The following is a 27,300-nucleotide window of genomic DNA, read 5'->3' on the forward strand; positions in this document are numbered from 1 at the left end:
TGGCTGGAGCCCCCCAGTCTAGGCACGTATGAGAAGCAATAAGTGAACAACTGAAGTGCTACAACTACGAGTTGCTCCTTGTTTCTCTCCCTTCCTCTCTCTCCCTAAAAAAAAGAATCAACTAGTGAATGCGTAAGTGGAACAACAAATCAATGTATTTTTTTCTCTCTCTCTCCCTTCCTTTCTCTCTAAAATATCAATAAATAAAATTTAAAAAATAAATGTACAAAGTAAAAATTACAAGTACCATTTTATTTATTTATTTATTTATTTATTTATTTATTTATTTATTTAGTATTTTTCTGAAGCTGGAAATGGGGAGAGACAGTCAGACAGACTCCTGCATGCGCCCAACCGGGATCCACCCGGCACGCCCACCAGGGGCTACGCTCTGCCCACCAGGGGGCGATGCTCTGCCCCTCCAGGGCGTCGCTCTGTTGCGACCAGAGCCACTCTAGCGCCTGGGGCAGAGGCCAAGGAGCCATCCCCAGCGCCCGGGCCATCTTTGCTCCAATGGAGCCTCAGCTGCGGGAGGGGAAGAGAGAGAAAGAGAGGAAGGAGAGGGGGAGGGGTGGAGAAGCAAATGGGCACTTCTCCTGTGTGCCCTGGCCGGGAATCAAACCCGGGACTTCTGCACGCCAGGCCGACACTCTACCACTGAGCCAACCGGCCAGGGCCACAAGTACCATTTTAAATCTCTATCTCCATCTCTCTCTACCAAATTATTTACTGTTAAGTTTGGTACGTGTACTTCTAGTCACTTAAAAAATATAAATAAATACATCTAATTTACGTATTTTGGTACGTATATGGTATGTTATTTGGTATGTATATGTATTTAAATTAATTAGATCAGGCTAATTAACCAAAAATTATTTGCTTTCTTGACTTAATATATTCTGAATATTATTCCCTCTTACTACATACACATTTTTCTACTGTTATTTTCTTTTCTATTTATTTATTTATTTAAACTTTTTTTTTAAATTTTTTTATTATTATTCATTTTTAGAGAGGAGAGAGAGAGGGAGAGAGAGAGACAGAGAAGGAGAGAGAGACAGAGAGATAGAAGGGGGGAGGAGCTGGAAGCATCAACTCCCATATGTGCCTTGACCAGGCAAGCCCAGGGTTTCCAACCAGCGACCTCAGCATTTCCAGGTCAACGCTTTATCCACTGCACCACCACAGGTCAGGCTTCTATTTATTTTTAACAGCTGTGTATTATTTTCTATCATAATTTTCAGTTAACATTCCTATACATACCCTTTACTTCTTAGGACAAATTCCTAGACGTGGAATTACTAGGTGAAAGGAATGTTTATTACATTCTCACAGCTGTATATGAGGCAGAAATATTGACTTTAAATACCTTTCTAAAAAATACATACATACATACATACATACATATGTTTCGTCCAGTATATCATACAGGTCTAATCACTATTAATACTCTCCTAGGATGCTGTATAACCCACGAATCACATACTGCTTTCTGTGAAAGTTATTTGTTTTCTTATTCCTGCTAGAGTCCCTTGAGGGCAAGATTTTCATCCTGTACATTTTTGTATTCCTTAACAACCCTTACAAAGTCAGTACTCAATAATGCTTTGTTGAGTATCATTTGCTAAATATAATTTACCCTTGGCTAGGTAGCCAAAACAGTCCAAGGACTAGTCATATGTGTTTTATAATTATGCAACGAAAAAGCAGGCCCACACTTCAGATGTTCCTCAGTAGTTTAGTGTCAAAGGTGGGCACAGTTAAAAGGGTAGATGGTTATTTAACTGTACTAATTTTCTCATTTCAGTTGAACTTTTTTCTTCTCTCCGTCTTTTCCAAGTGAGAGCAGAGGAGATAGAGAAACAGACTCCCTCACGTGTCCCAACTGGGATCTACCTGGCAACCCCCATCTGGGGCCAATGCTCTGCCCACCTGGGGCCACCCTCACAACTGAGCTATTTTTAGCACCTGAGGTGGCGGCTCCACAGAGTCATCCTCAGTGCCTGGGGCCAATATGCAGTCATGGCTGCGGAGGGAGGAGAGAGAATGAAAGAGAAAAGGGCAAGTGGTGGAGAAACAGATGGTCGCTTCTCCTGTGTGTCTTGACCAGAAATCGAACCTGGGACATCCACACGCCTGGCCAATGCTCTACCATTGAGCCAACCAGCCAGGGCCTCAGTGGAACTTCTTGACCCTTTTATTGCTAATATGAAATGTACTTTTCATGGGAAATAAAATACGTACTGAATAGAACTTAAAAGGAACCACCTGCAGAATATATTAAGACAGGGACAAGGCCCTGGCCGGTTGGCTCAGCGGTAGAGCGTCGGCCTAGCGTGCGGAGGACCCGGGTTCGATTCCCGGCCAGGGCATACAGGAGAAGAGCCCATTTGCTTCTCCACCCCTCCGCCGCACTTTCCTCTCTGGCTCTCTCTTCCCCTCCCGCAGCCAAGGCTCCATTGGAGCAAAGATGGCCCAGGCGCTGGGGATGGCTCTGTGGCCTCTGCCTCAGGCGCTAGAATGGCTCTGGATGTAACAGAGCAATGCACCAGATGGGTGGGGCATCGCCCCCTGGTAGGCATGCTGGGTGGATCCCGGTCGGGCGCATGCGGGAGTCTGTCTGACTGTCTCTCCCTGTTTCCAGCTTCAGAAAAATGAAAAAAAAAAAAAAAAAAAAAAAAAAAAAAAAAAAAGACAGGGACAGAGAGAGAGAGTCAGAGAGAGGGATAGATAGGGACAGACAGACAAGAATGGAGAGAAATGAGAAGCATCAATCATCAGTTTTTCGTTGTGAGACCTTAGTTGTTCATTGATTGCTTTCTCATATGTGCCTTGACTATGGGCCTTTAGCAGACTGAGTAACCCCTTGCTGGAGCCAGCGACCTTCGGTCCAAGCTGGTGAGCTTTTTTGCTCAAGCCAGATGAGACTGCGCTCAAGCTGGCGACCTTGGGGTCTTGAACCTGGGTCCTTCGCATCCCAGTCCAACGTTCTATCCACTGCGCTACTGCCTGGTCAGGTTATATGTTTTTGAGATATAAAAAACAGAAAATATCTCAGATTCATGTAGATTTTGAAATATTTTCCGAATGGCCATGATTTTATATTTTTCCACTCTATAGGATTCCTCCTACTTCATATTCAGGGGGACTTTGGTTTTCATGTATTCTGAGCAACGAGGCTCCATCTCTCCGGAGACACCCCCAGGCTTACTTGGTCTAGTAGAATAATGCTAGCTGCTGTAACTTTTTGACATTTCCGTGGCTTAATATGGTGTAAGTTTATTTCTCACTCACAAATTGTCCAAGGCTGAGGGTATCTGGATTGACAGACGGCTTTTCCCCATGTAGTGATTTAAGGATCTAGGCTTCTCCGTTTACTGGTTCTGCCAGTCTAGAGTCCTCCCAACCGAAAGGGAAAGCGAGGATGGGAAAGGCATACACACTTATTAACTGCTTCAGCCTAGAGGAGATACATATCATTCACATTCCATTGTTAAGATTTAGTTTAGGCCCTACTTACATACAAGAGAGGAGAGAAATGTAGGCCTTGACTTGGCAACTTCCTCCCAGCAACAATGCCTCAATAGGAAAGGACAAGCATATTTCTTGTGAATAGTTAGCTGATTGTCATAACAACAGATTAGGTAGGCAGAACAAGTTTTAATTTGTACATTACAAAAGAGTTACTGAAAAGTTAAAACCCCACAGCTAGTCAGTGGGAGAAATGCAATTTAGAGGCTCAATCATCTGACTCCTTTTCAGTTTCTCTAATAAAATGTATTACTTTCTGGCTTAAAGTATAAACCTCTTGGTGATTCATTACTTTAAATTAAATATGTGGTTTCTTTTTCTTTTTTTTAACTCCTCTTTCCTCTAAGGACCTGACAATGTCTCTGTATTGTGGAATTGCTTGCAGGAGAAAATCTTTTTGGTGCTATAGACTGCTGTCAACCTATGTCACTAGAACCCGGTGAGTTTTGACCAACCTGAGTTCTGATTATTCAAAATTTGGCCAATTAAATTATAAAGATCTCAAAATCCTATACTGAGGATTAAGGAAGTATGATTAAGAATTACATATAAAGATGTTCATTGAAAGTTATTTATGCCTGACCTGTGGTGGCGCAGTGGTTAAAGTGTCGACCTGAAAACACTGAGGTCGCCAGTTCGAAACCCTGGGCTTGCCTGGTCAAGGCACATATGGGAGTTGATGCTTCCTGCTCGTCCTTTCTGTCTGTCTGTCTGTCTCTCTCTAAAATGAATAAATAAATAAAAATATTTTTAAAAAAAGAAAGTTATTTATAATCAGAAAAGTTCTAAATAAACTAAATTTCCAATAATATCTAAAATACCTGATGTACTTGAATATAAGTTCTATTAAGATAGGAACTACTGCCTGACCTGTGGTGGCGCAGTGGATAAAGCGTCGGTCGACCTGGAAATGCTGAGGTCACCGGTTCGAAACCCTGGGCTTGCCTGGTCAAGGCACATATGGGAGTTGATGCTTCCAGCTTCTCCCCCCTGTCTCTCTCTCCTCTCTCTCTGTCTCTCTCTCTCTCCCCCTCTCTCTCCTCTCTAAAATGAATAAGTAAAATAAAATTTTTTTAAAAAATTCATTTAAGATAGGAACTATGGCCTGACCTGTGGTGGCGCAGTGGATAGAGCATCGACTTGGAACACTGAGGTCGCCAGTTCAAAACCCTGGGCTTGCCCAGTCAAGGCACATATGGGAGTTGATGCTTCCTGCTCTTCCCCCTTCTCTCTAACTCTCTCTCTCTTCTCTAAAAATGAATAAATAAAAATAATTTAAAACAAAACAAAACAAAACATTTTTAAAGATAGGAACTATGTCTTTTCCACAATGGTACCCCTAGTGTGTAAAAGTGAACCTGGTACATAATAGGCACTGAAGCACATTGAATGACTGAATGAACAGGGAGGGAGAAATGAACTAAATTATGGTATACCCATATGATGGAATTAAAAACTGTACATGAAATTTCTTGAAAATAAGATAAATAACTCCAATCCTGGTACCTACCCCACCAAAAAACTAAACTTCAGTGAAAGGGAGACTAGAAGAAAAAACATCTGCAACAGTACAGGAAAATGATGAATGACTTCTTTGTTTCAGCCTGTGCAAATTTGACACCTGTGAATTTGAAATCACTAGCCTGCTCTCTTACAGTTTGGGGGCTTAAATTTGTACCGTCAGTATGGTATGGTCCAAAAAAACCCCGACCAAGGAAACAAATTTAAATAGTAGTCCTAGACTAATAATACCCCTGGGGCACCTTGCAGAAGCAAATGTAAAACTCCTCTGGAGGGATACACTCACAACCAGAGCTCCCAGGTAGAAAGTTCTGCAAAATATGAGTTCCCAGTCCAAAATGGCAAGGCACACAAGCATGCAATCTTACATGAGCAAGGGTGAGAACACAACAAAATACTTGTTTAGATATTTCTGGGCATTTAGGTTATTTGCAGTTCTCAGACTGGACTCTGAGGATGATAACAGAATTATTGAATAGTCTAAAAAATGAGAATGTTATTGTAATTAAATATATTAAAATTAATCAAAAATCATGAGAAAAGAATAAAATTCTATTTATAAGAAATGTGGTGTAAAAATGTTAATATGTTTAAGATGAAAAGGCTACAGATTAGTAGGAATGTTTTGAATCAGACCTATATATATGTATAGATGCATAATATTAATAACTAGTTTGGAAAGACCCCTGGTGTAAACAGTGATCACCTTTGAGTGGTGGGATTCCTGAGGATTTACTTTTTTGAAAAAATTGATAACTGTATTTTCTGATTTTATAGAATGACTGTATTTTACTTTTTTTTTTTCTGAAGTGAGAAGCAGGGAGGCAGAGAGACAGACTCCCACATGCGCCTGACTGGGATCCACCCAACATATATTTTACTTTTATAATAAGAAAAAAACAGCCTGACCAGGTGGTGGCGCAGTGGATAGAGCATCGGACTGGGATGTGGAGGACCCAGGTTCGAGATCTCAAAGTCGCCAGCTTGAGCGTGAGCTCATCTGGTTTGAGCAAGGCTCACCAGCTTGAGCCCAAGGTCGCTGGCTTGAGCAAGGGGTTACTCGTTCTGCTGTAGCCCCACGGTCAAGGCACATATGAAAAATCAATCAATGGACAACTAAAGTGTCACAACAAAGAATTGATATTTCTCATCTCTCTCCCTTCTTGTCTGTCTGTCCCTATCTGTCCCTCTCTCTGACTCTCTCTGTCTCTCCCACAAGAAAAACACAAAGAAAGAAAAAACAATGTTTGAACTTAGTTTTATGGTTTCCATGCTATTATAACTGAAGGAGGAAATGAATTTTAAAATATAGTGTTTCTAATCAAGAAGAATGTAAGAGCCCTGGCTGGTTGGCTCAGTGGTAGAGCATCGGCCTGGCATGCAGGAGTCCCTGGTTCGATTCCCAGCCAGGGCACACAGGAGAAGCGCCCATCTGCTTCTCCACCCCTCCCCCTCTCCTTCCTCTTTGTCTCTCTCTTCCCCTCCCGCAGCCAAGGCTCCATTGGAGCAAAGTTGGCCCTGGCGCTGAGAATGGCTCTGTGGCCTCTGCCTCAGGCGCTAGAATGGCTCTGGTTGCAACAGAGCAATGCCCCAGAGGGGCGGAGCATCGCCCCCTGGTGGGCATGCCGGGTGGATCCCGGTCGGGCACATGCGGGAGTCTGTCTGACTGCCTCCTCGTTTCCAACTTCAGAAAAATACAAAAAAAAAAAAAAAAAGAAGAAGAATGTAAGAAACTTTTTGGGTTACAGTTCCAGTTCCAGTGAGGCCCCAGGTTTAAGACCTTAACCTTGATGTTTTGCTCTATAAGGTCATTAGGGCAAAACACAGATTGTACCACTCTTTCTGTTCTTTTATGAAGGCAGCTGTGTTTGTTCTGTTGTTTATATTTGGGAACTTCTGAGTGGCATGTCTCTCCTTTGACATACATTGAGTCTCTGCCCCAGGAGGCTCTAGTCACTCAGAAAATGTTTAAAAATATCCCAAGTATTAAAATCTCAGGTTTCCTTTGTTGTCTGCTATAAAGAAATCATTGTAATCTCTTTTATCACAGTTCAAAAACAGGTTCCTAAAGATGTTGCTTGGATGTGTTTATCATTTTGCTTTGTAGTTCCATGTTGAGCCAACTCTGCCTACTGGTGTTACAAAAGCTTGTAGATCCTACAGAAATATCTATATAACCTGGTTTTCCACTTAAGTAACAAAAGATGCCATAAACCCAAGTCTGTTTTAGGACTTTCTTTTTTTTTTTTTTTGTATTTTTCTGAAGCTGGAAATGGGAAGAGACAGTCAGACAGACTCCTGCCTGTGCCCGACCGGGATCCACCCGGCACGCCCACCAGGGGGCGATGCTCTGCCCCTCCGGGGCGTCGCTCTGCCGCAACCAGAGCCACTCTAGCGCCTGGGGCAGAGGCCAAGGAGCCATCCCCAGCGCCTGGGCCATCTTTGCTCCAATGGAGCCTCGGCTGTGGGAGGGGAAGAGAGACAGAGAGGAAGGGGGGGGGGGGTGGAGAAGCAAATGGGCGCTTCTCCTATGTGCCCTGGCCGGGAATCGAACCCGGGTCCCCCGCACGCCAGGCCGACGCTCTATCGCTGAGCCAACCGGCCAGGGCCTGTTTTAGGACTTTCAACAGGCAAAAATGGTATCCCTAAGGCCCACAAGTCTACAGTTAGTACCCTCCACCTGCACCCCCTGCATACGAATGCTGACCTGATTCCCAAGTCTCTTTAGTTTAAATGATAGACTTAGGCCATCTTTAATGAAGGTATTGAAAAGCATAGAACTCACCTCAGCACAATTTCTTTTACAATAGAAGCTAATTATATGATGTTCTCTTTTTCACATTTTTTTAAAAATTTTATTTATTCATTTTAGAGAGGAGAGAGAAAGGGAGAGAGAGACAGCGAGGGAGAGAGAGAGGAGAGAGAGACAGAGAGAAGGTGGGGAGGAGCTGGAAGCATCAACTCCCATATGTGCCTTGACCAGGCAAGCCCAGGGTTTTGAACCGGTGACCTCAGCATTTCCAGGTTGACGCTTTATCCACTGCACCACCACAGGTCAGGCCTCTTTTCCACATTTTTATTTGGGATACTGAAAATATTACACTTATTAAGTATGTCAAGTAATAGCTTCATTTTCCCATCAGTGGTCCCTTCAGTAAAAATAAGGAACATATGGTACCCACATGGGGGCCTAGATGTTTGAAACAAGGGTGCATTGAAGATAAAATCTGCTCTTTATTTTCCCAGATTGAATGAGAGTTACTGAAGGGACAATGTTTACCCTTGGTTTGTAGTAATGAAGTCTGCTTCCATCACTAGGTATTCTGTGGAAGTTCAATTCAATAAATATTTATGGAATTGAGCCATTCAATATGCTAATTAAAGGAGATACAGAAGTAAGCCTGACCCTGCCCGTAAGGAAGTCACAGTCTTTCAGGGCCGACAGATGAATTAACAAATTAAATTGTACAATGTAAGTGCAACCACAGAAGTACCGGCAAGGTATACAGTAGGACAAAGGAAGGACTGATGGCTGCAGCCATCTCAAATCCTTTCTAGAGCAATTTGGGATGTAAATAAATAAGAGGAAATAATCACGGTAGGAGAGGGAGGCAGGAACAGAATTCTCAAAGGTGTATGCAGGGCAAGTCACTAAATGTGGTTTTGTAATGCTTTATCTCCCAAAATGCAGGTATTTATTTGAACTGAAGGAAGATGACGATGCATGTAAACAAGCCCAGCAGACAGGAGCGTTTTACCTCTTTCATAACCTGGCTCCTTTGCTTCAGAAATCAGAACATCAATACCTGCCCCCCCAGTATAGTCTCGTAGGTAAGCCCAAAGTGGACCAGTAGAGTAGACCAACTCATGGCCACTAAAAATTCAGTTCATATTGAATCCCTGAGAAGAATCCTCCAACTTTAGAGTCCAGGTTTTTCTTTTCTTTCTTTCTTTTTTTTTTTTTTTTAGTATATGTGCTGCCGAAGCGAGCACGAGTCCAGATTTTTCAAACTGCTTCTGTCCATTAATTACTTAGTGTATAAACCTGTGTTGCCCAGTCAAATATTATTTGGTGATGGTATGAACCACTACTGTCTTAAACCAGGGCTTGGCAAAACTGCTGTCCAAACGGGAACCTGCCACGATGTATCAATAAATTTTTATTTGAACAGAGACACACTCATTCATTTACATTGTCTGTGGCGACTTTCACACTGTAATGGCATAGCAGAGTAGCTGTGACAGCTCAAAAGCCTAAAAGGTTTTGCCAACCTCTGCCTCAGACTGCTGATTTCCAGCCTCCATGGAATTGAACAGTTACACTGGCCAGGATTTGCAATGTGACTTCATTTCTCCTAGAAGGGTCAAAATTAAAAGGGAATTAAAACTAATTTGTTTCTAGAACTCTCTTGAGGTATATAACTAGAGATAGCTAAGCTTATTAGGATTTGGCTGATGTCACTACATACTGACTTTTTTTTCTATTGTTTTGAGAGAGAAACAGAGAGGGAGATAAGGAGAGGGAAAGAGAGAGAAGAACCAACTTGTTGCTCCATTTAGTTTTGCACTCACTAGTTGCTTCTCATATGTGTCCTGACCAGGGATCAAACCTGCGACCTAGGTGCGCCAAGACAACGCTCTATTTATTGAGCTGCACTGACTAACTTGTAAATACACTGCCAGTGAGTTTCCTTCAGGAGTCAGATGTTGGGAGTACCTTGATAGGTAGTTTCTAGCACTGCAGAAGAATACGAGGGTACCATCAGAAGACACTAAACACTTAAAAGATTTAGCAAAGTTTTGTTGTATTATAAATTTGAAAAAAAAAAAGTCTTTCCGGCACAGGAGGGCAGGTTTTTCTCCTATACAGCACTTCTCTTACAGAGACTAGATCTCAAATGAATATTCTGTTCTGGCCCAAGAAAGCAGCATAAACTGGAGATGAAATTATAGAATTGATTTGGTCTCTAGCATTCTAAATGTGACCTTTTTTCCATAACATAGTAAGTTAACTATAACATATTTTTTGAACTAGGCCAAGGATATGCTCCTTTCATGGTATAGTCATAGAGTAATATAGGGTTACACAGAAAGAATTCCTTCCTCAGTCCAAACTCCCCAGATTGCTGATGAGAAAGTGGAGGCCTAGAGAGGTTGAGTGATTAGGCCAAGTTCACATAGCTAATTAGTCTCAGGGCGGCAACTGTCCTGTAAGTTTAGGATGGCTCTGGAGATTTAATTAAATCCCTTGTTTTTCTGCCTTCTCTTTTTCTGTCCTTAGAGTTGGAAAAGCTCCTGGGTAAGTTTGGACAGGATACACAAAGAATAGAAGAGTCTGTGCTGATTGGATGCTCTGAACAGCAGGAAGCATGGTTTGCTCTGGATCTAGGTCTAATTAGCTCCTCTTCCATGAACGGTACACAACATTATTCTAATGGGTACTCCCTATGGTTTGCAGATTTTGAGATTTTACATGATAGAAAAATAAGTTGGGAATACAGAAAGGTTATCAACTTTTTTTTTTTAAGTTAGGACATAAAAAGCTCTACCATCTACTATCATCATTTGAAAGAAAATAAAGGAATTTTAATGCTTTCTTTTTTTTTTTTTTTTTTCTTTTGTGTGTTCTTCCAAAGCTGGAAACGGGGAGGCAGTCAGACAGACTTCTGCATGCACCCGACCTGGATCCACCCGGCACGCCCACCGGTGGGCGATGCTCTGCCCATCCGGGGCGTCGCTCTGTTGTGACCAGAGCCACTCTAGCGCCTGGGGCAGGGGCCACAAAGCCATCCCCAGCGCCCGGGCCAACCTTGCTCCAATGGAGCCCTGGCTGCGGGAGGGGAAGAGAGAGACAGAGAGGAAGGAGAGGGGGAGCGGTGGAGAAGCAGATGGGCGCTTCTCCTGTGTGCCCTGGCCGGGAATTGAACCCGGGACTTCCACACGCCAGGCCGATGCTTTACCACTGAGCCAACCGGCCAGGGCCAATGCTTTCTTTTTAATGTAGATGGTGGGTACAAAGATATTTATTGTATTAGTCTCTGTACCTTTATACATTTATATGTTCTATTTCATAAGAAATATTTTAAAATTCATTACATCATTCTTGTATCTCTTATCAATGCAAGTGAATAAACATGTTACCTTGAGGTAGCTCTGAGTCTTCGAACCTGCATTTGGAAGCCAGTTTATTATAGGCTCATGACTCCTATCAGGCCTTTCTTCTCTTTCAGGGTGCAGATGCAAAGGTAATGATGCTGAAATGAGATTCAGTAGGAGCTTGGAGGTCCCATTTCATCTTTCTTCCAGTGATAATGTGTGGCTAATACAAGTGTTCTTACTGCCCTGAAGAGGATCTTGTGAAATAGCACTATGCTATTTCTCAAAAATTTTTTAAAAATTTTTATTAATTTTTTTTTTTTGTATTTTTCTGAAGCTGGAAACGGGGAGGCAGTCAGACAGACTCCCGCATGCACCTGACCGGGATCCACCCGGCACGCCCACCGGGGGGCGATGCTCTGCCCATCCGGGGCGTCGCTCTGTTGCGACCAGAGCCACTCTAGCGCCTGGGGCAGAGGCCAAGGAGCCATCCCTAGCACCCGGGCCATCTTTTGCTCCAATGGAGCCTTGGCTGCGGGAGGGGAAGAGAGAGACAGAGAGGAAGGAGAGGGGGAGGGGTGGAGAAGCAGATGGGCGCCTCTCCTGTGTGCCCTGGCAGGGAATCGAACCTGGGACTTCCACATGCCAGGCCGACACTCTACCACTGAGCCAACCAGCCAGGGCTTAAATTTTTATTAATTTTTAATGGGGTGACATCAATAAATCAGGGTACATATATTCAAAGAAAACATGTTCAGGTTATCTTGTCATTCAATTATGTTGCATACCCATCACCCAAAGTCAGATTGTCCTCCGTCACCTTCTATCTAGTTTTCTTTGTGCCCCTCCCCCTCCCCCTCTCCTTCTTCCCCCCCTTCCCCCCCCCCCCCCGTTACCACCACACTCTTGTCCATGTCTCTTGGTCTCGTTTTTATGTCCCACCCATGTATGGAATCATGCAGTTTTTGGTTTTTCTGATTTACTTATTTCACTCTGTATAATGTTATCAAGATCCCACCATTTTGTTGTAAATGATCCAATGTCATCATTTCTTATGGCTGAGTAGTATACCATAGTGTATATGTGCCACATCTTCTTTATCCAGTCTTCTTTTTGTTGTTGTTGTTTTTTTTTGTATTTTTCTGAAGCTGGAAACAGGGAGAGACAGTCAGACAGACTCCTGCATGTGCCCGACCGGGATCCACCCGGCACGCCCACCAGGGGGCGACGCTCTGCCCACCAGGGAGCAATGCTCTGCCCCTCGGGCGTTGCTCTGTTGCGACCAGAGCCACTCTAGTGCCTGGGGCAGAGGCCAAGGAGCCATCCCCAGTGCCCGGGCCATCTTTGCTCCAATGGAGCCTTGGCTGCAGGAGGGGAAGAGAGAGACAGAGAGGAAGGAGAGGGGGAGGGGTGGAGAAGCAGATGGGCGCTTCTCCTGTGTGCCCTGGCCGGGAATCGAACCTGGGACTTCTGTACACCAGGCCAACGCTCTACCACTGAGCCAACCGGCCAGGGCCTTTTTTTTTTTTTTTTACAGTGATTAAGGCCTTTAAGCAAACTCTTGGCCAATACAGCAAGAATCCATAAAAGAGTAGTGTCCTTAACATGTTCACCAAGTCCAAGTTGGCACCAACACCATTCCAAATCCCTGCGAATGCAACCCAACCCCAGTTCAGTCTGTTAGGAGCTGTCACAAGGAGCAGGAGTCCAGAAAAAGTCCACATCCAGGAAAAGTCTGCAAGGCACTGGAATTGTTGTCACAATTCTATACTTTGCAGCTCACGTCCAAGTCCCAATGACTGTTGCTTCTAGCTGGTAATGATTCAGGTAGACTGGAAAAGCCATTTGCAGCATGTGTGGAGATGGAGCTTCTGTTCTCCTCTGCCTGGAGAGATGAGACCAGGTTGCTTTTCCCTGGAGCTCTGCGACTGTGGCGTGGTAAAGAGAACCTTGGGATACACTAAGTAGTCTCGGTGTGGCTTCTTCAGTGTTCCTTGGTTGAAGAGTCCCCTTAGTTTAGTCCAAAGTTGCTTTTTCCAGATGATAGTTCCTTTTAAAATTTTTTTTGCAGAGACAGAGGGATAGATAGGGATAGACAGACAGGAATGGAAAAAGACGAGAAACATCAATCAGTTTTTTGTTGCGACACCTTAGTTGTTCACTGATTGCTTTCTCATATGTGCCTTGACCGTGGGGCTACAGCAAACCCCTTGCTCAAGCCAGTGACCTTGGGCTCAAGCTGGTGAGCTTTGCTCAAACCAGATGAGCTCGCGCTCAAGCTGTCGACCTCGGGTCTCGAACCTGGGTCCTCCGCATCCCAGTTCGACGCTCCATCCACTGCGCCATTGTCTGGTCAGGCACCAGATGATAGTTCTTAAAATTAGTTTGTAATCCACTTTGGTTCTGGGAGGTGGATGTTGGTACGACCGCCTACTCCAGCGCCATCTTGTCTTCTTGCTATTTCTCAAATTTGCCTGAACATATGAATCACCTGGTGATTGTTTAAAAATAAAGATTTCTGGGCCTCACCTGCTGTTCAGAATCTCCATGTAGGGGCTTGAGAACCTGCATACTTTTTATTTTCCCTAGTTTAGTCTTAGCGAGTTTGGGACACACTATTCTAACAGGATATACTTGAAAGGGGCCCTGAGGCAGTTTGGCATTTGTTTCATTTCATTTTGCATGTTATTTTTTTTTTAATTCATTTTAGAGAGGAGGGGGGAAGAGAGAGAGAGAGAGAAAGAGAGAGAAGGGGGAGGAGCAGGAAGCATCAACTCCCATATGTGCCTTGACCAGGCAAGCCAGGGTTTTGAACCGGCAACCTCAGTGTTTCCAGGTTGATGCTTTATCCACTGCGCCACCACAGGTCAGGCTGTTTCATTTCATTTTATTTTCTACTTTTCCAGCTTCCTTACAGAAACCTGAAATGGAGACAGATCTCAAGGGGTCTTTCATTGAGTTGAGGAAAGCTCTCTTTTGGCTGAATGTGAAGGATGCCTCCTTGCTATCAACGGTAGATTCTGATTTCTCCATCCTAGGAACTTTAGTAAAGCTGTGGGTAAGGGGAAATACATGCCTGCAGAGCACAAGGCTAGAGCTACATTTGACTTCTTTTGCAGATGTAGTTCTTCCTACACACCTTGGCGAAAGACAGTGTGATATAGGGAGATTGCTTATTCTTCTTTCTTCTTGCCCTTGTCAGGATTGTTGTCAGGACCATTTTTCCTAAGAACATGCAGATCTATGGCATCCATCAGCCTCATAAACATTTTTAATGACCCACAGCATGTCATGCATCATGTTTTTCCTATGAGAAATGACTTTTTATTGCTTTCACTCATCCTCACAGCTTCAGTGCTTTTGATTATCCACTTGATTCAGAGATATCTGTAAACATTTTTTATTTGCAAAAACATCCATACTTTATTGGGAAGGAATACATGTTGGGATGTTCAACTATACTGAAAATGTTTTATTATTAAGCTGGGTCATAAATAACATGGCTGTTTATTGTAATACTTTATATGTCACATATATTTTAAATAATTCAAAATACATTTAAAATATGCTTTGTTTTATTCATATTTCAGATGCTGAAGGAATATGTTCAATAGTTGCCTTATTTTAAAGTTTAAACAATAAGCATTTAATTTTTATTGTTTTTATTTATTCATTTTAGAGAGGAGAGAGAGGGAGAGAGAGAGACAGAGAGAGGAGAGAGAGACAGGGGGGGGGGGAGCTGGAAGCATCAACTCCCATATGTGCCTTGACCAGGCAAGCCCAGGGTTTCAAACTGGTGACCTCAGCATTTCCAGGTCGACACTTTATCCACTGTGCCACCACAGGTCAGGCCCAATTAATAAGCATTTAAAGTAGGCAAACTGGAAAGGCAATGACATTTCCCTTTGAGTTGCTCTAAATGCCAGACCCAGCACTGTTATAGACAAGCTCCACATTCTCTCCAAATGAAACCAAGTCCAACTTTGTGTTCCCAGGCTCAGGCTCTCCTCCGTTGGCACGATGCTCATCAGTTCTGTAGCAGAAGTGGGCAGCCCACCAAGAAGAATATGGCTGGCAGCAAGCGTGTGTGCCCTTCCAATAAGATCATCTATTATCCACAGGTAAGTGCTGCTTTTAAAGGGACAGGCATCCAGGAAGGCTGTCCACTGCTCTGTCCTGGGGATGGAAGCCCGTACAATTAAAAGGCTTTCCTTAGTGATTCATTCCTTCATCTTACTGACAGGCTCCAAAGCCCTAGTGGCTAAGGGTCCATCCCCTTTTCCTAGATGGCTCCTGTGGTGATCACTCTGGTGTCAGATGGGACTCGATGTCTGCTTGCCCGCCAGAGTTCCTTTCCCAAGGGAATGTATTCTGCCTTGGCAGGTTTTTGTGACATAGGTAAGTTGTTTAGGGCATGTAGAGATGACACTGGAAGACACGAAAGCGTATCACTAGTAGTTCTTTGTGTTGCTGTCACAGTGCTTGGAGTCTCGAGCACATTCTTCCCTGTCATGTCAAGAAAACTCCCTTCTGGTATAATTTTCTATTATTTTATAGGCAAACTTTCAAACATAGAGCATAGTTGAAAGAATTATACGGTGAAAAGCCATACACTCACCACCTACTTCTATAATTTTTTATCCGTACTTTACCACATACCTGTCTGTCTATTCCTCTTATTTTTTGATGCATAGATTGCAGACATTAGTACACTTCTCCCTAAATATTTCAGCATGAATAATACTAACTAGAATTCAACATTTTTTTACAGATTTTTTTTCTCGGTCTACTGTGGTAAAATTTGCAGATGGTGAAATGTGACATTAGGATTTTATTGAAGCTGACAGCAGCAGCTGTCTCTCACTGCCACTCTTATTCTGAATTATAACTAACCTAGGAGGGTTAAGATCGCAGTTTAACACTCAGCTCTGGGCTTCATTCCTATTATATTCAGAGATTTAAGGCTCTCCCAAGAGTATTTCACTGAAACTTTGGCACCTGTTTTGTGCTCTTTCACAAAAGGCACATATATCACCCTTCCTGCTGCAGGGCTGTCCTGAATTAATCTGAGTGCTTGTAGGTGAAAGTCTGGAAGAGGCTGTCCGGCGAGAAGTTGCTGAAGAGGTGGGATTGGAGGTGGAAAGCCTGCAGTACTCCACATCCCAGCATTGGCCCTTTCCTAATAGCTCGCTCATGATCGCTTGTCATGCAACTGTGAAACCAGGACAGACAGAGGTAAGTTCTGATGCTTCACTTACATTGTGATCTTTCCTTTGCCTCATTCAAGCTTGTCTGTAGGTACTTACTAAACACCTGTCTAGTCCAACATTATCTAGCTTATACAAAGATATGTAAAATATAATTTATATCCTTAAGGAATTAGTCATCTTTTTTTAAATAAAAGATTATTTTTTTATTTGATTGATTTTAGAAACTGAGAAAGAAAGGAGGGATGAAGGGGGCAGAGAGAGAGAGAGAGAAGCATTTGTTTGTTCTTCCACGTAGTTATGCATTCACTGGCGACTTCCTCTATGTGCCCTGACAGAGGATTGAACCGCAACCTTGGCATTTAGGGACAATGCTCTAATCAACTGAGCTAACCAGCCAGGGCCAAGAATTAGCTATCTTGTAAAGAAAATAATTACCATGAAAACTGGGAGTGCCAACATAACCTTGTGTATATCTCAATCTTGAGATAATTTATCTTTCATCATCGGGCCTTTACAGAGCATCTTGCATAGTTTAGGCACATAATATATCAAGTTTAATGATTGAGCCTGATTGGTGGTGGTGCAGTGGATAAAGTGTCTACTTGGGACACTAAGATCCCACATTCTAGAGCCCATGGTTGCCGGCTTAAGCATGGGCTCATATGGCTTGAGCACGGGTTCGCCAGCTTGAGTGCAGGGTTGCTAGCTTGAACACGGAATATTGACATGATCCCATGTTTGCTGGCTTGAGCCCAAGGTCGCTGGCTCGGCCCTCTCCCTGGTCAGGGCACATAAGAAGCAACCAGTGAACAACTAAAGTTATGCAACTACGAGTTGATGCTTCCCATCTCTCCCTTCTTCCCCCCACCCCTGCTTAAAAAAATTTAATGATGTCAAGATTGATCTTATTGTTCAAGTCAATCAAAATATTGAGCACTAGTAATTATTAATAATTATTCTTACCAGCTACATAATAATAATGACTATAGGAACTTATGGTTGAATGGGACTTAGATATTATCTTATCCAATCTCATTTTGCTTTTATATAGCAACCCTGACAGATGGCATCATTGTCCCTCTGTTGATTGTGTTGTGGTTTCAATGGGATAAATAATATCTAATCTGTTTCCCATGGATTCAGTTTGTACTACTTTGCTTCTTGCAAAGATACTATGATTTTGATTATCATTAATTAACCTTTATCTTTTAAAGAAGAGTAACAGGCCCTGGCCGGTTGGCTCAGTGGTAGAGTGTCAGCCTGGCGTGCAGGAGTCCGGGGTTCGATTCCCGGCCAGGGCACACAGGAGAGGCGCCCATCTGCTTCTCCACCCCTCTCCCTCTCCTTCCTCTCTGTCTCTCTCTTCCCCTCCCGCAGCCAAGGCTCCACTGGAGCAAAGTTTGCCCGGGTGCTGGGGATGGCTCTGTGGCCTCTGCCTCAGGCGCTAGAGTGGCTCTGGTCGCAGCAGAGCGACGCCCCAGGTGGGCAGAGCATCGCCCCCTGGTGGGCATGCCGGGTGGATCCTGGTCGGGCGCATGTGGGAGTCTGTCTGACTGCCTCCTCGTTTCCAACTTCAGAAAAATACAAAAAATAAAAAAATAAAGAAGAGTAACATTTGTATTTTATACAATCAGTAGAGGCACAAAGAAAAACAAGTATTCATTTATGCCTCTATGTTAACCACTCTTAATATTTTAGTATTTGTACTTCCAGGATTCTTAAAGTGGGATTTTTTTACACTATTAAATTATATTTAACTCTTATCTCTTAATTATACCTCTTCTGGGCAATATCTAGAATTGATGATCTCCCAGCCTGTGGATGCCAGGTGTTACGTTCCAAGACTGCTCAGTTCTAGAACCATTTTCTTAGCTTTGGCCACAGTATTCTAAATGTTGTAGCTCCTAATCTTTACATTGTTTTCCCTATGTCTTTCAGATCCAGGTGAACTTGAGAGAACTAGAAGCAGCTGCCTGGTTTAGTCGTGATGAGGTGGTCACAGCCCTAAAGACAAATGACCAGTATACTCGGCAAAGGAAGGGGACTTCCCCATTCTGGTTGCCCCCTAAACTAGCCATCGCCCACCAACTGATTCAGGAGTGGGTGGGAAAACTGGCCAGTTCTTCCCTGCCTGCTTAGCCCAGCATCCTGGACAGGCATCCCAAAAGTCGGTTGAAAAGGGGGAGGTGACAAAAGGCCACATCCAGCCAACCTCACATCAAGGCAGAGAAGGGCAGCCTACACAGGACCTCTCTCCCAGCAGTGTTAATGAAAGAAGTTCCTATTGATGGGCACTCAAAAATGCCACAGGATGAAGAAAACCTAACAAGATGACAATTGACAAAATCAGAGGGAAGGCTGAAGCATTAGTTTAGACGTAGGCCCTTGTTCACCCATTTTCTCCGAGGCCTTGGGAGCAAACATCTTTTGGCGTGTGGCTTGCTAATGCTGGGTTTCTATGTAACTGCCAACATGTGCCTGGTATACTGTAATTTTGGTTAAAACCTTTATCTTAGTATTGAAAATACAGTATAGAGCAAATCTCAACCCACTGAGTTACTTTCTGTCCTCATAGAATAAAGACAAATAGCACAACATAACATTTTGAATTCATGTACAGGTAATTATTTTGTACACAGTAGTCAAATAAAAGTCATCTCTCTTTAAGTCATCTCAAGAGATGAGAAAAATGGGAGCCAAGGGCTTCTCAGAGTCTCCTGTAATAAACCAAATGCAGTGATGTCCTGCCGAGGCAACTCCATCCCAGTGGAGCTCAGGTGTAAGTCTTTTTTTTTTACTGTTACTCAATTTGACCCAGGGAAATGATTATCACTTTGTCATTCCTGTTTTCTAAAATGTTCTGCATTTGCACATCCAGTAAGTGTTGCAACATCAACTAAGGGGTTAGTGAGGATGAACCATTTCTTGAATTTTATGGGATAAACTAAATTTGGGATTTCTAACCATTCATACACACCCTTTTATACTTTGTCGTGAGAAAAAGAATTTATCTGAAGGAAGTAAAATAAATTTCCACATCTTTATTCAGATGTATTTTCCTGTCTTAGGAAGTGAGGAAATTACAGAAAGTAAGAATTTGGAGGGGGGGGATCTTTGTTAGTGTGACAAATGTTCAAGGTCAGGTTCCAAGCCTGTGGGACACTGAAGCCATGTGCAGAAGGAATGCCACTGGGGGCCAGTCTGAAGAGGAATGAGTAGCTGAGGAAAATGTCACATCCTCACATGATTTTAGGCACTAACCTGTGATTGAATACATAAGTGCCTTAAGATTATGCATACATCAAAATTCCACAGGACTAAGCAAAAGAGATTCTAGAACTGGGAAGTTGAAGCACTGACTTGCCTTTTGAAACTGAAAGGTCATTGCTTTCACTAGTACCAGCAAACCCTCATTGCTTTGGGAAACCAAAGTGCCTTCGTCAGGAAATGCTGAGGGAGAAAACGCGACGGGACTTGGTTGTCCTGTGAGATTGGCAGCCTGCCCTGACCTGAGATGAACCCAGCATGCAGAAGGGAAAAGCACTCCAGAGGTCCTGAGATTTCCTCATATGTTGCAGTTAGAAGAAAACAGTTCAGGGTCCATGTGTATTAGTGTCTCCCAATCTTTTCTATCTCTATGTGGGTGTGTTTGGTGAGCACATGTGTACACATCCCCAGTCTGAAAATACAGGATAGAGAGGGGAGTGTGCGGTGTTTTTCAAATTTACCCTGGAGTAACTGTTTGCTTTTGGATTAATGTGTTGTTTTGGAAAAGAAGAGATGAGAGTGGCTAATAGAAGCTGCGACATTGAACAGTGGTGAGTGGGAAGAGAGCTTTGCTTTTTTTTTTATAAATTTTTATTTTAATGTGACATCAATAAATCAGGGTACATATATTCAAAGAAAACATGTCCAGGTTATCTTGTCATTCAATTCTGTTGCATACCCATCACCCAAAGTCAGATTGTCCTCCGTCACCTTCTATCTACTTTTCTTTGTACCCCCTACCCCGCCCCCCCTCTCCCTCCCCCCCCCCCCCCCCCGTAACCACCACACTCTTGTCCATGTCTCTTAGTCTCGTTTTTATGTCCCACCAAGGTATGGAATCCTGCAGTTCTTATTTTTTTCTGATTTACTTATTTCACTCCGTATAGTGTTACCAGGATCCCACCATTTTGTTGTAAGTGATCCAATGTCATCATTTCTTATGGTTGAATAGTATACCATGGTGTATATGTGCCACATCTCCTTTATCTAGTCTTCAATTTTTTTTTTTTTTTTGAGAGAGTTTTGCTTTTGAAAACTCCAAGGATACCTAAAAGCTGAGGCAAAAGAGGACACGGGACACTGAACATGACAGATCAATAAAAGAAACTTCAGTACAGGGCTCACTTGGCTGGAGAATATGTATGTGGCAATTAACTGTGAAGGTGCTAAGGATAAAAAGAAACCTCTGGGTCTATGAAGTAGAATACAACAAAAACGTAAAACATTAAAATAAATGTATCTGTCACCAAAGGGAGCTTGGCTCAAGGTTATTCCTGGCAACTGGATTAAAAACAACTCGTTCATTCCTTGTTTTTGGCTACCTTCTTTTCTCTACCCAACCCTTCATCCTCAATAAAAATAAACAATGTTCTATACATGGGATATGTAAATCTCGGGGGCTTCATTCTCTTCTCCTGACTATGCAGCAGATGTGCACCCCTGGAGATCACAAAGGCCCTTGCAGAGGGGACGACATTTAAGAAGTCAATCTGAAACTTGTAACGAAGAAACACTTTTACTCCAAACTAGGAATGAGCACACTCAGATTCAACATTTATTTAAGAAGAAAAGAAGACAGGCTAGGTTTGCTGGTTAACCTATTGGCTTACTCGTGGGTCTGAGATCAGTGTTGTCAGGAAGCTGCACTCCCATGCTTTGTAGGAGGTTGGAAGCAGGCCCTGCCAGTCCAGCTTGGGAACTATATGATTCCAATATATTTGAAACCAGGTTCAGGTCTACATCCACTGGTACCACAGCAGATCCTCCTGCACCAGAATCTTCCTCATCTGAATTGTTACTGGTAGTCTGGGATAGAGATTCCTTATTCATAGAGCAAAAGAAAATCATGGGACAATATGCGATTAGGTTGATGATAGTTACAACAGAGTTAACTAAGCAACAACATAAAATTGAGGTTCAAATTGTCCTTCTTGATAGTTAAAATGAAGCCTAATAACTTTCTAATTTAACATACATATTAAAATTTGGGCCTGACTAGGCGGTGGTGCAGTGGATAGAGCATTGGTCTGGGATGCGGAAGACCCAGGTTCGAGACCCCAAGGTTGCCAGCTTGAGCGCAGGCTCATCTGGTTTGAGCAAAGCTCACCAGCTTGGACCCAAGGTCGCTGGCTCGAGCAAGGGATTACTCAATCTGCTGAAGGCCTGCGGACAAGGCACATATGAGGAAGCAATCAATGAACAACTAAGGTGTCGCAATGAAAAACTGATGATTGATGCTTCTCATCTCTCTGTTCCTGTCTGTCTGTCCCTGTCTATCCCTCTCTCTGACTCTCTCTCTGACCTTGTAAAAAAAAAAAAATTAAAATTTGGTTCTAAAGATTATAACAGTTCTTTCTAGGAAAAGTTTCTACAAATTGAATAATTTCTTCTCTATTTTGAAATAGCCCAAGGGAGATAACCAGAGTTAAGGAGGTCCATTTATAGTGTGCCTACGTTTTAAAAAAATAAACATAAAAATGAACATTTAAAAAAAAAATCTAGGCCCTGGCCGGTTGGCTCAGCGGTAGAGCGTCGGCCTAGCGTGCGGAGGACCCGGGTTCGATTCCTGGCCAGGGCACACAGGAGAAGCGCCCATTTGCTTCTCCACCCCTCCGCCGCGCTTTCCTCTCTGTCTCTCTCTTCCCCTCCCGCAGCCGAGGCTCCATTGGAGCAAAGATGGCCCGGGCGCTGGGGATGGCTCTGTGGCCTCCGCCTCAGGCGCTAGAGTGGCTCTGGTCGCAGTATGGCGACGCCCAGGATGGGCAGAGCATCGCCCCCTGGTGGGCAGAGCGTCGCCCCTGGTGGGCGTGCCGGGTGGATCCCGGTCGGGCGCATGCGGGAGTCTGTCTCTCCCTGTTTCCAGCTTCAGAAAAATGGAAAAAGAAAAAAAAAAAAAAAAAAAAAAATCTAGCCTGACCAATGGTGTTGACCAATGATTAGAGCGTCAACCTGGGATGCTGAAGTCCCAGTTTTGAAACCCTGAGGACACCAGCTTGAGCATGGGCTCATCTGGCTTGAGTGTGATGTCACCAGCTTGAATGTGGGATCATCAACACGATCCCATGGTCGCTGGCTTGAGCCCAAGGTCACTGGCTCGGCTTGAGCCTACCCCCAGTCAAGGCACATATGAGAAGCAATCAATGGACAACTAAAGTGATATAGCTACAAGCTGAAGCTTCTCATTTCTCCTCAAAAATAAAAAATAATTTTTTTAATTAAAGGAAACTAGATTTTCTTTTCTTTTTCCACCACCATGAAGAAACTTCAAGTAAAAACCTGATGCTTTTTCATGGCCCCCGATGGACAGAACATCCACACCAGATGGGGGGTCGGGTGCATATGCAGGAGTCTATCTCCCTCTCACTTGGAAAAAAGAGAAAAAAAACCCTGAAGCTTTTGAGGGTTGAACCACAAGCTCTGAATTGCTACTTGAGCCTCTGATTTCACAGGTTGGGAAAGAATTTGAAAAATGCAACTTGATCCATTGACCTTTGTATCTTTGCTACTCAAAGTGGTCCATGGACCAAATAGCCTATGTGTATCCCCTGGAAGCTTGTTAGAAATGTTAAATCTCAGGCATTACCCCAGACATGTTTACTCAGAATCTATATTTAATAATATCTTTAGGTGGCTCATATTCACATTAAAATTTAAGAAACACTTCTTTTTTTTTTTTTTTGTATTTTTCTGAAGCTGGAAACGGGGAGAGACAGTCAGACAGACTCCTGCATGCGCCCGACCGCCTGACTGGGATCCACCCGGCACGCCCACCAGGGGGCGACACTCTGCCCACCAGGGGGCGATGCTCTGCGCCTCCGGGGCGTCACTCTGTCGCGACCAGAGCCACTCCAGCGCCTGGGGCAGAGGCCAAGGAGCCATCCCCAGCGCCCGGGCCATCTTTGCCCCAATGGAGCCTTGGCTGCGGGAGGGGAAGAGAGAGACAGAGAGGAAGGAGAGGGGGAGGGGTGGGGAAGCAGATGGGTGCCTCTCCTGTGTGCCCTGGTCGGGAATCAAACCTGGGACTCCTGCACGCCAGGCCGACGCTCTACCACTGAGCCAACCGGCCAAGGCCAAGAAACACTTCTTTAGCTGAATCTAACATATGGTTTCTATTGGGTTTTGGCAATAAGGGAAGTGAATATATTATAGTTTTAAATGTGGTTTAGATGATCAAAGCAAGGGCACTATATTAATTAAGAGCCCATTATGAGTTTTACTGTGTGTCATTTGGTTCTCATGTTAATTCTATGCCATGAAGATTATTAGTTAATAATCACAGTCGCAGTGGATGGCACAAATGGATTTCAAACCCTAATCTGTAAGACTCCACAGTACATTGTTTCCCTATGTGCACCCCGTCTAGGGTTACACAGTGGTAGTATGATTAAAACATGAGGGGAAGATGAATTCTAAATTTGGCTCTAAATGAGGGAAACATACAAATCAAACACTATTAAGAACTAAAAAATAATTGGCTATTTAAGGTCATTTCTCCTTTAAAAAAATCAATTTAAGGCCTATGTAGTAGTATACAATCACATACTAATTTTAACACATCACACGACTTCATTTTACATCCTGATAGATAACATGAAGTAATATAATTAAGTTTATGTTTAGAAAAATAAAGTTAATAATCTTTTATCTTACCAGTTAGGAAAAATGAGTATTCTTATTTATTTCAAGTAAAAAAATCAAATATATCACAAAAAATTATCACAAACCAAAGAAAACCCACTCAGATAAAATATGGTTTTAGCTATCCTTTGTAATAGACTTATAAAGGATAAGAAGTTAAACAAACACATACCACTTGCTTCTGGGTGGTAAAACTTTTACCGATGCTGGTGTGTGCCAGCTCCCGGTCCATCTGGGACATGTATGACTTGAGATCATTAAGCGTTCCTTTTATAGATGCTTCTTCTCCAGGTTCCTGTGTTTCAAAATCCAGGTCGTCATCGCTATCTAAACATTCAAAGTCTTCCTCACCCAGGTCATCGGAGTCTGATTCATCGGGCCTTGGCCCTACATCCCAACAAAGAAAGAGCCACTTGGTAAAATGTTTTTTGAGTGATTACACCTCTCAAAAGACTTAGACTATTATTTGCAGAAAAGAATCACTGTACATAGCAAACTCCTTCACAAAAATCACTTCCAGAAAATGGTACTGGTGGTAGATATCTGTAGAAGAGTATACAGGCTGAAATGAAACATTCAGCTTTTTATTTTAATATGATTTCAATTAATTAGTTTCTTACTTAAAAACTTTAAAAACTATGTAATGAATGAATATATTTTGATATAAACATTCAAGCCATACAGAATTACTGTCTCACATTTCACTCTCTTCCCAGAGTTAGCCATCTTTCAACAGTTTGGTGGGTATCCAGACCTTTATCTATGCAGTTCTGTACATATATAAAAACATATAGTTATATTTTCCCCCACAAATATACATACGGAACTATAGTTTGCTTTTCCACTTAATTATGTCTTGGAGGTCCTTCTCTGTCAAAGATACAATTGAACCTCTTTTTATTAAGTATTTCATAATACAGATATACAGTTGACCCTTGAACAATGTATATAACTTTTGACTCCCCCAAAACTTTACTAATAGCCTACTGTGGATCAGAAGCCTTCTTAATAACATAAACAGTTTATTATTAACACATATTTCGTATGTTACATTTATTATGTACTGTATTATTACAATAAAGTAAGCTAAAGGGAAAAGAAAATGTTATTAAGATAATCATAAAGAAGAGAAAATACATTTATAGTATTTATGTGTGAGTGGACCCACACAGTTCAATCCCATGTTGGTCAAGGATCAAGCATACTATGATTTATTTAAACATTTCCCTCTTGATAGACATTTAGTATATTCTAATTTTGTGGCTGCTACAATGCTGCAGTTGCCATCTAAAACACATACAGCTTTTTCACAGGGAAGATTTCTGGAAGTGAAATTGCTAGGTCAAAGGTTTTAAATATTCTAGGGGACCAAAAACTGAGAAAAGACGACTTATACCTCTACCCCCATAGTCTGAACAGTGCTTATTTCTCTAACCCTTGAGAAAACTGGTTATCATGCATCTTTTAAAATTTTGCCAATATAATGGGTAAAAAATAAGTTCTTATTTTTACTGTGTTTTTACTTGCTTACTGGAAATGGTTAACTTAAAAAAAAAATTTTTTTTTATTCATTGATTGATTTTAGACCAGAGAGAGGAAAGGAAAGACGGAGAGAGAGAGAGAGGGAGAGAAGCAGCCATTTGTTCTGCAGCCATCAGCTGCTTCCCGTATGTGCCCTGACTGGTGATCAAAGATGCAACCTTACCGTTTCAGGATAACGCTCTCACCGATAGAGCTAACCAGCCAGGGCAACAATTAACTCTATTTTCAAATACTTATTACTACATTTCTTCTTCAAAGCTATGACATTTTATATCCTTTGTTAATTTATTTAATTGGGTCATTAATCTTATATTTATTGTGTAAGTACAGTGGGTATAATAAAGAATAATTAATGTAATATGGGAGCCAAGTAAACATAGAGCATTTACTCATTCAACAACTATTTAGTGAACAGTTACTACATCACATGCTGAGGTGAGCATTCTGCAAAATATTCAAGACAACAGGAATTCATGGTTGCCAGCATCTCAAAAGTATGAAGAGAAAGCATTGTTTTGTCTTCTGAGATTCAGTGTTCTACTGTCCTACCCATATGACTTAGTTTCAAAATGAAAATAGACATCACACTGTAACTTACCTAAAATCTTATCAAAATAATTAAGAAAAGAATCTGCGTCAAAAGTGATTGGAGCTTCAGAAGGTTCTCTACAAGATTAAAAGAAAAAAAAATTTATACTGAACATAAATAACTCTTTGACACTTCTTCTAAAGTGCTGCCATTCTTAGGAACACTACTGGACATATAACCAGGGGCGCAACAAGGAAAACTGTAGTTTACATTTTTGCTCTTTCAGGGCAACAAAAATGGGAAACACTGATAAAAGTAAAAATTGCACTTTAAAAAAAAAATTTCTCTCTTCAATGTCTTCAAAATTTCTTAAGACTTTATTCATTTTAGAGGAGAGTGAGGGAAAGAGAAGGGGGGTGGAGCTGGAAGCATCAACTCCCATACGTGCCTTGACCAGGCAAGCCTACGGTTTCGAATCGGTGAGCTTAGCATTCCAGGTCCACGCTTTATCAACTGCGCCACCCCATAGGGCAGGCCAAAATTGCACTTCGTTTATACACATTTAACATAAGTTCATTTAAGGATCTACCCACCCTTCACCTCGTACAAGATAAATCTAACAGCAAAAAAATGTTATATCTCTTTAAGAAACAAACTTTAAAAATTTAAGAATAAACCTTCCCTTATCCCTGCTTTCTTAAAGAAAGAATTCTGAACATAAATTTTAATCATCTCACGAGCTCCAGAGCATAAACACTAATAAATGTATTTGCTGTGCAGGTAACAATTCCATTACCTTTTTCCCATGACTTGCCAAATGTAACTTCCCACTTCTATTATTTCTTCCTGTCATGGCCCCTTCTATCCCACTCTTTTGAGTCTGAAGCTTCCAATATGGGAGATCAGAAGTTGGAGCTTGCTGAGAGCTTGATGTTAAGAGCCCATAAGGTTCTCAGTAAAAGTCAA

The 27,300-nt window shown here is 42.4% G+C and overlaps 2 protein-coding genes across 7 annotated transcripts in view; one reads left to right on the top strand and one right to left on the bottom strand.

Annotated features, from left to right (window-relative positions):
• Positions 1–18,905, top strand: part of NUDT13 (nudix hydrolase 13) — a 30,352-nt gene extending 11,447 nt beyond the window's left edge. For 2 of the 3 annotated variants that reach the window (XM_066348108.1, XM_066348107.1), the window contains exons 2-9: positions 3,879–3,970; positions 8,744–8,883; positions 10,334–10,468; positions 14,055–14,206; positions 15,144–15,269; positions 15,435–15,546; positions 16,229–16,383; positions 18,297–18,905. In XM_066348108.1, coding sequence (XP_066204205.1) covers positions 3,888–3,970; positions 8,744–8,883; positions 10,334–10,468; positions 14,055–14,206; positions 15,144–15,269; positions 15,435–15,546; positions 16,229–16,383; positions 18,297–18,497 — 1,104 coding nt within the window. In that variant the 5' untranslated portion in view covers positions 3,879–3,887 and the 3' untranslated portion in view covers positions 18,498–18,905. The remainder of the gene's footprint in view (positions 1–3,878; positions 3,971–8,743; positions 8,884–10,333; positions 10,469–14,054; positions 14,207–15,143; positions 15,270–15,434; positions 15,547–16,228; positions 16,384–18,296) is intronic. The other variant, XM_066348109.1, reaches the window with a different exon arrangement.
• A 2,253-nt stretch (positions 18,906–21,158) lies between these two features.
• Positions 21,159–27,300, bottom strand: part of ECD (ecdysoneless cell cycle regulator) — a 43,008-nt gene continuing 36,866 nt past the window's right edge. For all 4 annotated transcript variants that reach the window (XM_066349131.1, XM_066349133.1, XM_066349132.1 and 1 more), the window contains exons 12-14: positions 26,404–26,471; positions 24,436–24,650; positions 21,159–21,446 (exon numbers count right to left, since the gene is read on the bottom strand). In XM_066349131.1, the coding sequence (XP_066205228.1) occupies positions 21,219–21,446; positions 24,436–24,650; positions 26,404–26,471 (511 nt within the window). In that variant the 3' untranslated portion in view covers positions 21,159–21,218. The remainder of the gene's footprint in view (positions 21,447–24,435; positions 24,651–26,403; positions 26,472–27,300) is intronic.

The sequence above is a fragment of the Saccopteryx leptura genome, chromosome 9 (genome assembly GCF_036850995.1).
Source record: "Saccopteryx leptura isolate mSacLep1 chromosome 9, mSacLep1_pri_phased_curated, whole genome shotgun sequence".
Classification (NCBI taxonomy): Eukaryota; Metazoa; Chordata; class Mammalia; order Chiroptera; family Emballonuridae; genus Saccopteryx; species Saccopteryx leptura.